The sequence below is a fragment of the Micromesistius poutassou genome (genome assembly GCF_964030765.1).
Source record: "Micromesistius poutassou genome assembly, chromosome: 6".
NCBI classification, from domain to species: Eukaryota; Metazoa; Chordata; class Actinopteri; order Gadiformes; family Gadidae; genus Micromesistius; species Micromesistius poutassou.
The window spans coordinates 14,439,353-14,457,793 of record NC_140276.1 but is presented as its reverse complement, the minus strand read 5'-3'; the positions used below and the strand labels follow the sequence as shown (position 1 = coordinate 14,457,793).

The following is an 18,441-nucleotide window of genomic DNA, read 5'->3' as shown; positions in this document are numbered from 1 at the left end:
TAAGGTTTCCAATGCATGGGTTTCAAGCCAAAAATACACTTCTGTTTCAGCACGTACGGAAAGGTCTGGAAGATCCAAGTGGTTATGCAGAGACCGGTACACGCCCCTTCAGCGGGTTGTGGACCTATGTTCACGCGAGGATGTACAGACCTCCAAGAGGTCAGCAACATGCATCGCCTGTCTCTGTCCCATAATGGTCACCATGCCGTCGCTGTAATGCCCCTTACCTCCACCCCAGTATGTTTTACATTCTGGAGCTATTCAAGTACGACACTTCCTACTGAAGAACATGTATTATACAGTCACTGCCGCAGGATTTCAAGAATTTTTGCAATGGTTACAATGGATTTAGAAAATATGTATGATATTGGAATCTGGCATGCATGCTCATTCTCTGTGAAATAAAGCAGAACTTCCATCCTGATGTAATAGATGAAAATATCATTCTCATCCTTAAATCGATCTAATTTGCTCATCCAGTTGCATAATGTTCGTCCTGTGCAAACCAGTGCTGGATTTGCATGGAGAAGCGGGAGTAAACAGGAGTAAACTGGAGTGAGCGGGAGCAGGCAGGAGTAAACTTTGCTTTATAGATGTTGCTCCATGAAGTGGCCGTGGACGTTCCTCAGTGATGCTGTAGTTTCCCCCTGGCCTCTGCTGTTGAATTTGGCTGCTCTGCCATCATCATTATGAGACAGCTGCTCTTTATTACATTCAATTAAAGCTTAAATGTATTTTAGTATTAGGATATTAAACCAATGGGCAAAACCACATCCAATATATTGTGTGTTACAGGTGACCTTTACAATACTCAGTACCGTTTGGACTACATGGTGTTTAAGCTACTTTCAAATGTTGGACTGGGTTTTTGAGTCATCAACAACATCTGTCCCAATAATTAACCTCATCCATTAAACACGTGCATACATCAAACTGTCACACATCAATCATAAAGTTGAATTAACAAACTACCTATTAGCACCCTAATATGCTCACTAACTGAAAGATGAACATCACGATAGACTGACAGGAGTGTCACAACTATACGGGATCATTTATTTCCAACCTGAAGGAATGTCCTTGTAAAACTATGATTATGTGTGGCTCTAAAGTAAGATGTTGGCTTCATTGCACAACAATAATGGTTCTATTTCATCAAGTAAAAACATTGAAGTTTGAAAAGAAGAAAGAGTGAAGGGGTAACGCCTCGAAAAACGCTTTAGTGCTCACCTGGGCTTTGAGGTGTAGTTATCTTTCTGACCAGCTGAGGGAGACACACAGAGCAGAAAGGTGCAGCTACAGGAACCACCAGCATAATCTTCACTCGCACCGCACCGTATGCATAGGCCAAGGAAACAGACCAGCCCATGCACTGTGCTGTTTCACTCTGAAACACGGATTGTTTAACGCCGAGGCAGCAGCAAGCGAGACGGACATGGATATGAAACGGTGCACGGTTTCATCGCCATGTTTGCACATAGGACCTGCAGCACGGTCAGACAGCCGATGAGTTGAGACGGAAGCTGAGTCTCCTGCCAACTGTCTGATAGGCCAGCTACCCTCAGGCCTCTTGAGCCAGGACAGGAACGCGTCCAAACGCTGTCAAATATCACCACACACACAAACACACACACACACACACACACACACACACACACACACACACACACACACACACACACACACACACACACACACACACACACACACACACACACTCAATTGATGCAGATTCCCATATAAATCAAGGCAGAGGGCTGTCATAGCATGCCTTGTGGAGGCCTAGCTGGAGGTGATTAAACCACACCTCAGACAGCTCAACATTTCATCAAGTCGGTAGCCGGCATTCTACTGTAAGGCTGCACAGCAAGGCTTTTATGATACGTTCAGGCCATGTGATTTAATAGATCTGACAGTGTGAAGCGTGCAGTAGAAGGGTTCACGTCCAGACTTTGATCAGACAACCCAGAGAGTCAACCAAATGACTCTGCAGTCTGTGTGATGATATGACTCTTGCAGGACACACACGTGCTCTCAAATCTAAGCATGTGATGACACACAAAAATAAAATTACAAAATTAGTTTAAGCTGATTAAAATAAAACGTTTTAAACAATAACGTCCCCTTGAGCCAAATCTAGCCAACAGCTTAACAAATTCACGCCAACACATTCGACATATGCTGGACCAATAAACCTGATTGAATCGACCATCTCATTTGATCAATCATTTTAGAAGACCTATGAATACCCCTGCTCATCACGCAGGGCTGGAGCCACAACGGCGTCATCAGCAATCCCAACTAAGTGCGGGGGCTGGTTGATGAGCGCATGCGATCTGAGCGGCTTTCTCGGTCCAGTGTGCGTTCCAACCCTCAAGGTTGGAGACGCGCACCTGTTGTCCGAGGAGCAGCGACGCGGGGGGGCTGCTGCTCCGGGAGACCACCTACTGTCAGGCGCTGCTCTCTGCGGCACATTTACTCTGCACGACCCTGCGTCTCCTCCGCTTCTTCTTCTTTTTTATCCCTGTACATCTGTCACCAGCTCTCCTCATTCTCTAGTGAGACCTTCTACTACAGAGTCCGCGCGCTCTGGTCTCTTTTCGTCTCCGCCCTGATCTTCTCGGCGTAATGAACCCTCTCTCTCTCTCTCTCTCTCTCTCTCTCTCTCTCTCTCTCTCTCTCTCTCTCTCTCTCTCTCTCTCTCTCTCTCTCTCTCTCTCTCTCTCTCTCTCTCTCTCTCTCTCTCTCTCTCTCTCTCTCTCTGCCCGACTGACTGCAGCACTCTTGAATAATACCCCCCCCCCACCCCCCGCCGATCTATTTAGAATGCCGCTCACATGCGCGTTCCCGTGCTGCCGGGTTTTAAACCCTCTCCTCCCCATCAGGAGTCTGAGCCTCTGGCTTACAGAGCTACAGTCTCTCGGTCAGACGAGAGAATACTTTAGTTGTCCCTTCCGGAGGTGTTGCAGTAGGTAACAAAAAAAGAAGCCCTTCAAGGGGCCGGCATTCCTTCAAATCCTGAGATTAATCTGCCCATTATTTGAATAAATGAGACAGGATTGTATCGCATCAAGTCCAAAGAAACCAGCATGTCCGTTTGGGGAGACTGAAGTCCTTTCTTTATTTCGGTCTGTAGCTTTCGTCGCCCGTTGTGTCTCTCTCTCTCTCTCTCTCTCTCTCTCTCTCTCTCTCTCTCTCTCTCTCTCTCTCTCTCTCTCTCTCTCTCTCTCTCTCTCTCTCTCTCTCTCTCTCTCTCTCTTTAGCGCATTCTCTATCTCTCTCACCCGCCTCCCTCTCATCCCTCCTCCCCTTTCCTCTGCGTCTGCGTCCTCCTTTCCCCGCGTCTTATTTGTGTGGAGATCCGCGGCTGCAGAGAGCAGCAGCTCCGTGAGCCCCGACACTGATACTCGCTCTGCGCGCTCCTGCCTTTCCGTTTGGACTTTGGATCTATCAATTACAATTTGCCAATGACAGGTTTTACCTGCTTTTGGGAAAATGGAAAAGAAAAGCGGGCTTTCGAACGACCTGCCCGTAACAGACTCTGCTAAATAACTGCATTATTCATTTTTACGCACCGGTTGTGCAGTCCTGCCTCGTCTCTCTCTCTCTCTCTCTCTCTCTCTCTCTCTCTCTCTCTCTCTCTCTCTCTCTCTCTCTCTCTCTCTCTCTCTCTCTCTCTCTCTCTCTCTCTCTCTCTCTCTCTCTCTCTCTCTCGCGCTTTCTATCTCTCTCCCCCTCTCTCTCTCCCTCTCTCTCTCTCCTGTTGTGCTCGCAGTTTCCGCCTTTTTTTCTGCGACAAGGAAAATTGCTTCTGCTCAACCAAAAAGCCTGTTCGTATTTTTTCCATCCATTAGTTGGCTCCCTCATCAGTTACAGGATGGAGAACGGGGTCTCCACCGTCATCGGACCGGTACCTCTACTCTCCATCAACTGAGGAAACCCACCGCACCGGTAGATCACTGTCTGCTGCTGAGGCGAGATGCTTGGACTTGTATCGGGAAACCAGAATCTCATGGCAATGTGATGAAGAGCTATGCTGCTTTATCCGTGAACACTTGCGTCGTTGCACAACTTCAGCCAAGACCTCAAGGCGAGGCGAGCTCCATGCGTCGTGTTCTGAAAAGCCAGCATCTCTTCACTGGATCATCGTGGGTTAGTTGAACCGCGTTCAGATCAAGCAAGTTGAAGATCTTTTTTTTCCGATCCCTCTCGCTCATTCTGGTTCAATTCCCCCATCCCACCGACCCCTGAAACCTCATCCAGAATGACGGACTTATTTAATTTGACCACCGATTGCCTTTACGCGTTTTTGAAGCTTTGGAATCATTGGACTCACTGCCAAGATCAGTAGCAGTCCGGATCTCTCTTCGTCTTCTCTCCCCCCTCGCTCTCTGTCTTCTCTCTCTCTCCCCCTCTCCCACTCACTTCTCCCTCTCTCTCTATTTGTCTCTATCCGTTCCAGTAACCGAATGAATGCTCTCCCATGGAGGTAGTACAACAACCTTGGGGACTGTACAACGAGAAGGGTAATTTCTCCAAACAAGAAGAGCCTGTCAGCAGGCGACGCATCGGGTGAAACCGGAGCCGTGCGCGCTGGGCTGCATAGAGAAGGAAGCCTCCTCTGTAGCCTCGTTGCACCCTTGTTGCACCCTTAACTGCCGGTCGATCGTTTCAATTGGGGACACATATCTGCACTCATCTCCTCCATGGCTTGTCACGGCTGTCCCGTGTCTCTCCGAGCCACAAGCATTACCGTCTACGCTTTGGGTAAGTCGCCACAAATTTTCTCAATTCCATTTTTTAAGCTTCCCTTCTTGCAAAAGAAAAGAAAAAAACTATAAGCCACAAGTTTTCCTGTTTTTTTTCTCATACGGTCTTTGATTGGTGACTATTGCGATTAGGAGCTGCTATGGCCAACGCGGTTCCCGATGTCCTTCGTCTTTGAGCCTCTCCACATAGCCTACCAGCAAGTCATCCAAAGTCTCCAGATATAGGCGACCCTCTCGATATTTTAGTCCCTTATGTTAAACATCACGACTTGGCTGATGCTGACCATGGTGGCACAGCAAATCAAATATCACGTTAAAGAAGTAGTGTGCGTCTTTATTTGCCCAGAAAACAAGAGAGATCTCAAATTTTAGAGGTAGAACAGCCAAGGAAACATTCTTGCTTTGGATCTTGACATATTTTGACGTGGACAATTAATGATTTAAAAATATTTAACCACCAGGATTAGCCTTAAATATAGATGACTCCAATCAGTATAAAGCAGATCTGGGATTAATGAATATGTGGCTAAATGCCTATCTCAACAAAATGTTATAATTATCAGACAAATATGTAAAGAAGATTGTTTATCTGCATAATACATTTGTGCTACAGCATATAAAAATATATGATTAAATGTGAAATGTATTGTACTAGTTTTAACAACTAGATGGCAACAGATACATGATTAATACATTATTTTCATTATTTGTGTTTTAATTTGTGGTATTATGCAATTTTTTGGTGATCATTTTGATTATGCGTACATTTTGATATTCGTCTGTCTTGTTTTATATTCATGAGGAGGCACATTTAAGCTGCAAGTGTGTGTGTGTGTGTGTGTGTGTGTGCGTGTTTTTGAGTGTGTGTGTGTGTGTGTGTGTGTGTGTGTGTGTGTGTCCATGTGTCCGTGTGTGCACACTTGCATGTGTGCCTTTTTTTATTTTCCTATTTCTTTTTCCCTCCAAAAGGTTACTAAATGGTTTTCTGGGGGAGGAATTCTAACCGGCGAGATGCTGCTTGTACTTCTGCTGGTGGCCTGTTCTTCGTCCATCTCCGGCTCCCTGGCCTCCTCCGTCTCCTCCCCCACCTCCTTGGATGGATATCCAATGGCAGACCCGTCCTCCTCGGACCTGATGGTGGAGACCTGCAGCGTGTGCTCCTGCATGTCCGTGGAGAACGTGCTGTACGTCAACTGTGACAAGATCACCGTCTACCGGCCGACGCAGCTGATCCCGCCTGTCTCATCCCTCTACCACCTCAACTTCCAGAACAACGTCCTGATCATTCTGTACCCCAACTCCTTCCTCAACTTCACCCATGCCGTCTCGCTGCAGCTGGGCAACAACAAGCTGCAGAACATCGAGGGCGGTGCCTTCGCGGGGCTAAGCGCGTTGAAGCAGCTCCACCTCAATAACAATGAGCTGAAGGTGCTGCGAGCGGACACCTTCCAGGGCATCGAGAGCTTGGAGTACCTGCAGGCCGACTACAACCTGATCAAGTACATTGAAAAGGGTGCCTTCAACAAGCTGCACAGGCTCAAAGTGGTCATCCTGAACGACAACCTCATACAGTTGCTTCCAGACAACATATTCCGGTTCGCATCACTCACACACCTGGATATAAGGGGGAACCGGATCCAGAAACTTCCGTATCTGGGCGTTCTGGAGCACATCGGTCGCATCGTGGAGCTGCAGCTGGACGATAACCCCTGGAACTGTACTTGTGACTTGGCGCCACTCAAGGCGTGGCTGGAGAACATGCCCTATAACATTTTTATTGGCGAGGCGATCTGTGAAACACCGAGTGACCTGTATGGGAGACTGCTGAAGGAAACCAACAAACAGGAGCTCTGTCCCCTGGGGACAGGCAGTGACTTTGACGTCCGGATGCCCCCAGTGCCGCCCGAACACGGCCAGTCACCTTCGAACATGTCCCCTACCACTGTGGCCACCCTCATAACGAAAGCGCCAAAGTCCACTGACCCGTCTAAAATATACGGTAATGGCATTGTAGCCGGTTTGCCTCCCTTTGGTAGAAACAGCCAGATTGTTTCTTATCAGACGCGGACTCCCCCACTATCATGTCCTCAGCCCTGCACTTGTAAGGCCCATCCCTCCGATTTTGGTATCAGTGTCAGTTGCCAGGAGAGGAACATCAACAATTTATCGGATCTCATCCCTAAACCCCCCAATGCCAAGAAGCTCCACTTGAGTGGAAATTACATTCGCGACATAAGTCCAGTGGATTTCCAAGGCTTCGAGGGCTTGGATCTGCTGCACCTGGGCAGCAATCAAATTGCCACCGTCCAGAAAGGTGTGTTTGCTAACCTGACAAACCTGAGAAGGCTGTATTTAAACGGAAATCAGCTTGAACAGTTACACCCAGAGATGTTTTTGGGTCTCACAAATTTACAGTATCTATATCTGGAATACAATGTCATTAAGGAAATCCTGGCGGGAACATTCGATTCCATGCCAAACTTGCAACTGCTTTATCTAAACAACAATGTGCTACGCAGTCTGCCTGCCTACATATTCGCCGGTGTCTCATTGGCCAGACTGAATCTGAAAAACAACCACTTCATGACCCTGCCAGTGAGTGGTGTCTTGGACCAGCTGCGGTCATTGACCCAGATCGACCTCGAAGGGAACCCTTGGGAGTGTTCTTGCGATCTGGTTGCCCTCAAAATCTGGCTTGAGAAGTTGAGCGATGGCGTGGCTGCCAAGGAGGTGAAATGTGCCTCCCCCGTCCAGTTCTCCAACATCGAGTTGCGCCTCCTGAAAAATGAGATCCTCTGCCCAAAGCTCATCGCCAGGCCTCCCGTCATCTTCACCAGCTCCACCCCTCTTTTAACGTCCCTCTCCCCGGCCGGGGTGGGTAAAGCCCCGCCCGGGGGCCCAGTCCCGCTCTCCATCATGATCCTCAGCATCCTCGTGGTCCTCATCCTCACCGTGTTTGTGGCCTTCTGCCTACTGGTGTTCGTGCTTCGGCGGAACAAGAAGCCTGCTGGAAGGCAGGAGGGGCTTGGGGGGCCGGAGTGTGGATCCATGTCGCTGCAGCTGAGACGGCACAGCCACAAGTCAGGAAAAAAGGGCTGCGTCCCTGGAGACGACCTGGGCGGTGAGACGTTCATCCCTCAGACCATCGAGCACATCGGTAAGAGCCACACCTGCGGGATCGGACGTTCTTCGGACCTGGACGCCGGCTTCAAGTTCGCCGACTCTCAGCGGCAGAAGATTATCCTGCGCAACTGTGCCGACAAGGACAAGGACTCGCTGTCCACGCTGGAGCGCAACAAGCGCCTCAGCACCATCGACGAGCTGGAGGAGTTCCTCCCCGGCCGGGAATCCAACATGTTCCTCCAGAATTTTCTGGACAGCAAACGAGATTTCAACAGCATAGGGATGGGCGGGTTTGAAATCCGCTACCCAGAGAAACCGGATAAAAAGATGAAGAAGTCGTCCCTGATAGGAGGGAACCACAGTAAGATCGTGGTGGAGCAGAGAAAAAGTGAGTATTATGAGCTGAAAGCCAAGCTCCAAGGAACACCTGATTACCTGCAGGTGCTGGAGGAGCAGACTGCACTCAGTAAAATGTAGGGATGGTTGTGCTTGATTCAGTGCATTTTGTGATCACATAAACATGTGCACAGACAGAGACACAAACACTAACACGCACACACACCCACAGACACAGTTACAGATAATTATCTGTGCAACCATATAGCCAGATTGAGAGCCCCACCCCCTCTGACACACACACACACACACACACACAAACAAAGTGCCTTCTGAGAATCCTTAATGACCAATGCAGAAACGGACAAAATGGCTCCACACTACAAGGCTATCACTAGCATTCAGCGGGGATGTATTTCACAGTATAAGACATTTGGATTATCCATGCCATTGTTACTACGCGTATGAATTCCACACAATTGATCGCAGGACACCCTTAAAAGCATAAAAAGGCATTGTATTTTTGCTGCTATTGAAATGGGTACTTACTTTTTTTGTTTTATTTTTTCTCCTTTTTTTCCAACCAAATTGAAGGGTCTTGAAAACAGTGCTTCAGAGCAACATCTTGAACCCTGATAAAAAAAATAAACGGGGTAATTATTTTCTCGCGGTGGGAATCATTACAACTTGGCAGATTTCAGAGCGTGGAGAATTGTTGACTCGGTGGATACCCTTTTGTTTTTAATTTGCAGGGGACAATGATTCATAAGGGGGAGGGGGAATCTGTCAATCTCTTCGGAGTCGCCTGAAGACCCTACGCCATCTTGCCTGGATAATGTGTATGTGCTCTGTTCTATGGGGTGTACAGGAAGACTACACTGAGGGGTCTGTGATGAAGGCACTTGGAGAAACTCTGGAATGATCTCTCAACTCGTTCTCATTGTGTAAAGAGCCATGTTTAATAACGTCTCTTCTGAATGGAGTTGTGTTTCTCTGCAATTGCTACTTACTTGTCTGTTTTGGGTGAAATAATAATGACATTTACACTGTCAGAGGACATTGTTTCTGAAAAAAACGGAAAAACAAAAACCCAAGAAAAAAAAGAGCTGCTTGCCATGTAAGCGTAATATGGAATTTATTTTGTAAGTCTTACATTATTTGTATAAGTGGGACTGGTTTGTAAAATACAAGGAATGACAAAAAATATCACACTCAAATCGCAAGTGTTCATCTTTCAGAGACTTAAACCCAGATTTAGCTGTCAAAAAGGTATATGACTAAATCTGCGATACAACCCCTCCCCATCAGCTATCAATTCGTAGTAAAGTAAAGAATTAAACCACATAATTAATTTATTTTTCTATGCAGGATTATTTAAAGAGTTATTGGTACTATTTAAACAAAAAGAAGAAATAGTAAAAATATAAGGTTGAAAGGGACTTCATAGCGAGGTGGCATCTCAAGCTAATTAAGGCCCAAGTGTGCTCGCTACACCCAAAGGAACTGCTCTGTTACTTCAAGGTTGTGTTTCTGTTCTGTTTTTATTTAGTTCTCTCTAAGTTTGTAGAAGAATTGCCCTGTTGCAACGGACAGGAGTGAGATAATGGTCATCTCTCACATGGTCACAGTAGAGGGTCAGGTGGCCAGCCATGTTTGTGAAGTTCACGGTAGTTCTCTTCTATTCTTATATCTCCTGCAGTATCTTGTAAAAGGTTTCTTATTAAACATTATGCAACCAAAATAAATGTGTATTAAACTTGATATAGTTCTGGGTTGTTGACATGAATGGATACAATTGCAGAATATGTCAGAAGAATGAAGGATCAAAAGAGATCAAAAGTTTTTCAAAAAAAGATGTGTGTCTATTAAATTGTTTTAAATTGGGAAGATTTGGACGGAATCATCATTAAAACCATGTGCAATATTAGTAAAAAAAAAAATTATCATGATGGCTTAAAAATAATTTCCTTTTTTAATTTAGTTTCAAGTTATATTGTCAAGTCAAGTTCTATTTCAGAGGTTATTTTATCAACACTATCTGGTCCTTATTAAAGGTATTTGTTAAGTTAAAATTATGAGTGTTTATTGACATACAATGAATAGAATGTATCTTGGAAAGTATAATAAATACAATTTTCTATTGGACATACAACTCCTGTATATTGGTTAATTTTCTCTTGTATAATCATGTTGACATCAAGGTATTAAAATCAGCACCTATTTGCAACGTGTCCCACTTTTTATTTTAGCCTCTGAGATGTTTTTTTTTCTCGGTCGGTCACAGCTTGTTTACCTGGATTAGTCTGAGGAGCGTAGTGGTGTATGATGCTGTTTCTATGGAGACCGTGGTGACTGGTACATGGTTTTAATATTTAGAGTCACCTAACTCAGCTGAGAGCATTGCGTTTGCCCCAGACATAAAATATAAAAGGTCAAAATAGAGTATCCCCCTTTGTATGTCATTGTGTTGCTCAGTACTTGTGTAGTACTGACTTTTATGCTCAAATAATTTTTCGGAAAGAAATGAAAGGTTGCCCGGGGCGTATTATAACATTAATCCTTTGCTTGACAAGTGCTGTTGTGGTTCTCGATGAAATAACTATACCCTGTGTAGGCACTACCTACATATCTGTCATCATATTTTAAAGGTAAAACGTGCTTTCTCCAAAACGTTTCAAAGAGGGTCATGTTTTAACTGTAAATTCTTTAACATGAATGCATTGCATATAATATTGTTCATTGTTTTACATCTATGTTGAAGATTTGTAAAACAAAACGTATTTATTTTCAATTGTATTTTTTATTACTGTACTATTGTACATTCCCATGGAAAAAAGGGAACATAGATTCATAGCATCCATAGCTTGCGGTATGACACGCTTTCACAAGTTCTGGTCTCGCCACAAAGGGTTTTACAGCACATGGTTTTAAATTAACTGTCTGGGTTAATCCAGCATTATTGGGCTTTTGGGGAAACCCAGTAGCAAAAAAGCATGACTAATAGGGGAGCTGGAGAATTGTCCTCATTAATTATTAACACCTTCGGTAGAAATTGATTCTTAAGTGTGTCATTGGTTTTCAGCACCAAGTGCTCATATGCCCCATTTCCCCTCTTTCTTGTTTATACGTTTGGCTGTCTAGTCTTATTTCACTGCACTAACCAAAAAATACAACTATTTAGCAATTACATTTTTTATAATATTTTTGCAAAGGGAAACCCTTGAATCAAAATACAATTCAAACAATGACTTGTTTTTTGGACATTTATTTTCTTTCACTGCAGTGTCTTGCTTGCGCTGTATGAAGGTCACCTCTTTTTGCAGGACGTACAATAATAATTTATCCAATTTAAATGTGGCCACTGGGGGAGCACAGGAGTTAAGGATCTTCATCTCACACAAAGCATTTCACCAGCCATCATAACCAGTGAAATACATTAAACAAATTCTAGACTTTGCTGACATCTCTGTGTCGGATTCAAACTTTTGAACTGAGCCAGATGTGATATACAGCATGGATTTAACGTTCCCAAAGTTAAGTCATTCATAGATTTGGATATATTTGTTAATTCCCCCCATGTAGGCCTAATCATGTACCTTTATTTTCTATTGTACATATTTCATGAAGTACATATCTCACATTTGTGTCCAATGAATGCAAGTAACAATTAATTACCACTTTTGTGCTCCATTTTGGGAAATATTGTGCTACTTTCATGTTCAAATGCTACTGTGTCTTCTATCTACTGTGTGTTTGCTGGGCTGACAACGTAGCCAAGTTCCTCACTAGTAAGAATTAAGTTTTTGTCATCCGCTGCAGTCATGATGCCAAAGGAGGAGGAATGAAAGGGGATGTCATCACTCGGGTTAACACAAATGCCTAAATGGGTCTGCCATTGTGCTGCAACAATCCATGGTCTCACAAAAGCACTAACCCTAATGAAAGGCTTTTTGGGGATTTTTAGATGCTCGGCTGGGCATCTCGCATTTCAGCCTTTCCATGTTTCAGGAATATTTCTCCATAGAAAAAACATGTAAGGTAGCCGCTAGCTAGCCATTTGAACAACATGTGGGAATGAGTCTTGATAATGGGGAGGTGACTTGTTGCAGTGTGATTATGTGACTACAGGTGGCGCTAGTGAGTGTCATGATAGTCGAATAGCCCAAATTCAAACGTTTTATCTTTTAAGGAAGACCACCACTATCAAAATGTATAAAATGCCTTCTGTCACAACTCTGGTAGATGCTTTTTTTCATTTAGGGGCAGTACTATGTTCCTGTGTGCTTAAACTGCCATTAACAGGATCCGCATACAATAACATGCATTTAACCTATTGAAGGAATGTGCCACAGAATGTGTCATACACAGTCCTGAGTGAACAATGTTCTATTATTTTAACTTTAATTTCTTTGTTTTGAAAGATGTGTCCAGCCCTAGCGTGTTCTCGCTATTCTTGGTAAGAAAAAAAATGAAAAAAGAGACAGCAGTTGACACAGGCATGTCCACTGTCATCATTATAGAGGATTAAGTGCTGGAAAAACTGAATAAATAAGGATGTGCTGGCAAAGCCAAGAGCAAGAGAGTGAAATGATGTGTATTAGTGTGGATGTGGATGAAAGTGCTGTGCTAGTGCTTAAAAAAAGCCCAGGTAGTCCACTTTTTGAAAAACAGCTTGGAGCATATGTACAGCAGTGAAGCATAGCAGAGTGGTGTAGCTAAGCTATCTCTATAATATTACTGAAAAGGATTTCAAGCTCTGGTTATAGAGTCACATTTTGGAAGTATTTTTCTTAACCCTTTTAAATCTATGCGACAGCACCATCGAGTAAGAGTAAGTTGACCACATTTACAAACCAGCACAATGATGCAAGTGCACATGTATGTGTATGTGTTTGGCAAATGTCCCCTCCTGAACTTTCCGAGATGTTTCTGATCTCTGTCACCAGCGTTTGCTCGGGAACCTCTCTGTTACCTTTCGATTTCCAAGGGGTGTCACCTACAGGCGCAGATCAAAATGCCTCTTGAAGCCATTGGATAGGCCTACAACCAATCATAGCAACGAAACCGGTGATGCTGCACTGAGCGAAGGAAAAATATCCTTTCTTCTCAACAAAAGCATTAAGTGCAGTTGCTATTATTCTTTTATTGAAAATAAATCCAGTACGTTTAATACTGTCTCGATAGCGGAATCAACCGACCGTTCTACATCAGCAGCAGCCAGTGCCAGGCAGAAATATTTTGCATGGGAGGGGAGCCAGTCCTTATCTGCAGAGCAAATTAAACTTGAGCTTGCGAGATTCATCTGGTTCCCAGGCTAGGTAGCAATGGTGCTACTTCTCGATTGTTGCCACCCCTTATTTTTGGCCGTCTTTCCCCAGCGTTTCCATCGTTTTCAAGCCATAATATACTCCTGCAGTGTGTGCAGAACGCAGCACTTTCATTGCCGCCTACTTCATGAAGGAAAGAGAATCCTTCTGAAAGGTCTACTGGCAGATTCTCTCAGACTGAGCCCCAAGCCTCAAAGGATAGAAATAGGATAGGAAGAATAGAAAAAAGCTGTGATAATGACTAATACAATCAAGTTTTTGTTACATGCTTGGTGCTTTGTTTATGTATTTAGATTGGGTTAGGTAGTAATGAGTGGGACTAAACATGATGAATGTCGATAAACGTTGTAACCGCTGGAAACAAGTATATTATGGTTATACATTAAAATGTGGTAAAAATCTATGACAATTTGGTTTGTGAATGTGGAAAACCACATTTTAGGGTTTTACTTTATTGGCTGACCCTTTTGACAGAGATGTCATCATAGGACCAACACAGGTGTTGCTCGTAACATTAATTATGGATCTGTTCCTTTGATGATTCAAGGTACCGGTAGTAGACTAAACTAGTGAAGATAAGGCCCTGTCCCAATTCTCCCTCTTCCCCTAGATTTGAGCCATGACCCTAGATTTTGCGAGTTCCCACGAAGGGGTAGGGTGTCCCAATACTTAAGGGAGCAAGGGGGGGGTGCTGTTTTTCCCTTAAAATCAACCCTTGATCGCTAGCCAGCTCGGTAGCTGACTTGAAGCTAAGGGCAGTCAAAGCAAGTGTTCTTGTTAAGGGGAGAGAAATGGGACTGGGCCTTAGGCCCTGTCCCAATTCTCCCCCTTTCCCTAGATTTGGGCCAAACCCTAGATTTTCCGTGTTCCCGCGAAGGGGTAGGGTGTCCCAATACTTAAGGGAGCAAGGGGGAGTGCTGTTTTTCCCTTAAAATCAACCCTTGAACGCTAGCCAGCTCGGTAGCTGACTTGCAGCTAAGGGCACTCAAAGCAAGTGTTCTTGTTAAGGGGAGAGAAATGGGACTGGGCCTTAGGCCCTGTTCCATTACCTGTTACATCAAAGGGGCAGACCCATCATTAGTGATATGAGGCTGGGTTCAATGACCCCTCTGTGAAAAGAGCCCACTGTTGGTTCTGATTGGCTCAACAAGTGAGAACAACATGGGACTCATTTTATCTAATTAGAAACAGCGTCTTCATAACCTGAACATAGCTAATGGCTCGGCTTGCTTAGACCAGAGTACCAGATATGTGAGGAAAGTATCGTTTTGTGCTCCTTCGCCTCCTACATCGTGTTCAGAGCTCTGATTAATGAGTTCCCGAGACCTGTATGTTGGGGACCGATAGCAGCTATTTATGCAATGTTGTCTTAGTGTTTGCATACAGTCCTTCCTTGACATTCCCCGTGGGCTAATGGGTATGCTGTTGGAACGCTTGTTTTTTTAAGGTTATGTCTCATTCAAATCCTGGCCATCTAACTGCATATTTTAGCTGCATATTCCTTCCTCTTCTGAATTCAATAATATGTTTAATAGTTCATCACGTACAGTCTTTGATGTTCACATCTGACTCGTTTGGTGTACACAATTGATTCAAAAATGTTAAATCATATATCCAATCTGGGTCCAAATTGTATTACATTCTGTGAAATGTTCTGTGCTGTACATCTTGTAGTGCTCTGTTTTTGACAGCTAACTAGTGTATCATTTGGTATTGTGTTCTCTAGAGGTAATGGTAATTTTGTAGTCATATTAAATAGGTAACTATTTTGGGAGCAACACCTACAGATCTGTGAGCTGAAGTTTTCAAACCCACAATGAGAACTTGACCAAGAGCATACGGACAGAACCAAAGATTTTTCTTAACCATGACATTGCTTGCCTTTGCCTATTGTATCACAACGCAGTACATAATACAATTAGTTATAACCCCTCAACTTACCAGTAACACACTTAGAAAGATGACGATAATTGCACTTTAAGAAAAGGCGTCTGTTTTGAGCATTTAAATAATACAGAATCTAAAGGCTGTTATTAATACAACAGCATTTTCCTGAGTGTAGGAACATACACCTGTTTCTCCTGGATCCTATTGATCTATGGGCGGTCGATGGAGGCCAGGGAAAAACCGCAGACAAGGGAAAGGGACACCCTCTGCCCTGGGGATTTCCCCAAGAGTTATGGGGGGCATGCATGCACACATCTGACTCATTGTCCAAATGATGATGGATGTGTGTTTATAAAATGTGCAATGTGCTTATTTATGGATGTTAGGCATGTCTTTATGTAATTGTGTGTGTGTGTGTGTGTGTAGGCTTCATACTCGCAGTCGTGTGGTTTTATCCCTCTCGCTGAGGTTGTACCCTCGTCCCTTTCTACTCATGTCTGTTTTTGTTCTCTTATAAAAGACCCTGAGAGCTCATCAGGGGTCTGTCCTATTGTCTCCCTGTCTGTCTGCCTGTCTCTCTTAAAATAATATGCGTTCCACATGAAAGTAACCATTTTATCCAATAGATAATTTCCAATGGCACTGATAGGGTATTCATTTAGTGGTTGTTGTGTATGGCATCACTTTTGCATTTTCAAGTCAAGTCGGTATTTAGCACAGAATAAAACATTTTCAAATTAGATTTTATTGTGCACAAAAGACGAAATAGGCAAGACAACTGTGGGCAGGCCTTTTACAGGGATTATCGGAAAGTTTTTGTAAAATAACTAGCTGACAGAATGATATTAGTTTGTTTGGCATTTTTTTGGGTATCGGTGTGTCAACATGGTTGCAGAGCAGTGTTTTCCTAGCTGCATAATTATCCCTCACACATGCACGCCTTCTGCTCTGTTTTTCTTCCACCGTTTACCCAGTGCTCCAGTTCCTCCCCAGCGTCTCCTCCTATATGTGGGGCTGAGTGATGTGCAGTCCTGCTCACCGTGCACTTATTGATTGACTCTGTGTTTCCTAATGAATTGGCACCTCAAGGACGGTTTAGCCGCCAGCCAGGGGCCATAATGCCCGCCGTGCTGAAGGAAGCTAAAAGTGAAAACAAAACATCAGAACAAAGACCCCCTATGCCACGGACATAACTTGTTTTTATGAGCTATTGATTGCCTGCTGGGCGTTTTATTTTTTTGTTTTGTTTTTTCAAAAGCTTTTAGAAAATGTACTCCACATTTGTATGCTATTAAAAAGCATTGGGCTTTTTTTTTTGTAAATGACGCCATCCATTTTAAAATGGCTCCAGACTAGTATACATTCTGCTTTCATTTGAAATCTTTTCCAAATGCCCAACAGGGGGTTGAATAATTGAAGGTCATGGAGCACAATGGCAGCCGGTGATGGACAAATGGAGAGCTTCTAGATAAATACAGGGATAGTCGCAAAGAGACAGAATGAAGGGTACAAACCCACCCTCCGTATTGAGGCAATGATGGGAGGATTATTAGGATTTTCATCTGTCACTCTTTTTCTGGACACAAACATGGTTTGTGTCATGGTTGCGACATTGTTACATTACATTAACATGTAAACAATGTATATTTCACTCTTCGCTGGTGAGTGATTGCTTGGTATATGGTTCAGACTTTAGATCGATTTATTTTACCGGGTTAAAGGTGATGTTCATGTACATTGTGTTTGAGTGTGTACTATGACAGTGGTACAGATTGAGTTTGTGTGCGTGTGTGTTTGTGTGTGTGTGTGTGTGTGTGTGTGCCTCGACTGTGTGTGTGTGTGTGTGTGTGTGTGTGTGTGTGTGTGTGTGTGTGTGTGTGTGTGTGTAATCATCCGAGAGTGGGGTGTGTGTTTGTGCCATGACTGTGTGTGTGTGAGTGTGGATGTCTACTGATGTGTCTACTATGTGCGTGTGTCATTCCTGTTCCGGGGTGATTGCGGTAAGGTTGGTGTGTGTCACGTTGTGTTTGTGGCACATCCCCTCTGTTTTGTCTGGCCACTCCATCATTGTTTGGGGAACACATAAAGAGGGCCATGCGTCTGCTAATGCCAGGGGTGACGTTATTGATCTGAGGCTGGAAACGGTGTGGGAAACTCATTCTGCCTCAGTGTCATCCTGCGCGTACGTTCAGGTGTCACTGTTTTCAGAGAAGAGAGCGCACTCACCTACACTCAGTGTACATGCACGCGCACACACACACACACACACACACACACACACACACACACACACACACACACACACTGTTTTCAGTTGCCGTCCTCGATTCATTCATGTGGGGAAAGTACGTAGCAAATCGATTTAAAGTGATTTTCTTTTTTAACGGAATTACAACTATGAAAGTATGCAGCAAATCGATTTAAGAAAGAATATAAAAAATTATAAATTATGAATTGGACGTGTTTTTGTAATGTAATGCGGCAACCAAAAGCCAATCTAACTGGCTTTCTAGGTCTAAAATATCTAACTCAATTTGCGGCATACTTTCCCCGCACATGAATTAACTTAACCAATCTGCAGGCTGCTCTTTGATCAAAAATCAAAAGGCCTTTTGCTTTTTTTTGTGTGTTAACAAACATTATAACACACATGCACACAGCATTTGCTTGTGTGTATTGCTTGTGTGTATTGGTTAGGTTCAACCTAAAGCCAATACATGGGGCCAGGTGATCAGTCATGATCAATGTTATCTAATCAATGCATGTCCTGTCACCTTTAATTCCATTAGTGTAGCTCTCAATATTTATTCAGCCGTTTCCCTGCGTCATCGCCCCCAAGTTAGTCGTGTTGACGCTGCACTTGTGGTCGAGCAGAGTTGTGTGTGTCGCACCCGCATTTGGGTGTGCTTTTGTCTCTGTGTATGAATGTGCAAATGGGTGTGTGCTTGTGTGAAGCTGTGTATGCACGGGCACATCAATGAGAGATGTGAACAGTGTGC

General features: G+C 44.0%; 1 protein-coding gene across 1 annotated transcript; it reads left to right on the top strand.

Annotated features, from left to right (window-relative positions):
* Positions 1-5,780: 5,780 nt before the first annotated feature.
* On the top strand, positions 5,781-8,369 carry slitrk4 (SLIT and NTRK-like family, member 4; the record flags this gene model as incomplete). The annotated part of the gene is made up of 1 exon (XM_084469248.1): positions 5,781-8,369. One exon carries the CDS (start codon positions 5,781-5,783, stop codon positions 8,367-8,369), a length of 2,589 nt encoding a protein of 862 aa, XP_084325374.1.
* Positions 8,370-18,441: the final 10,072 nt, after the last annotated feature.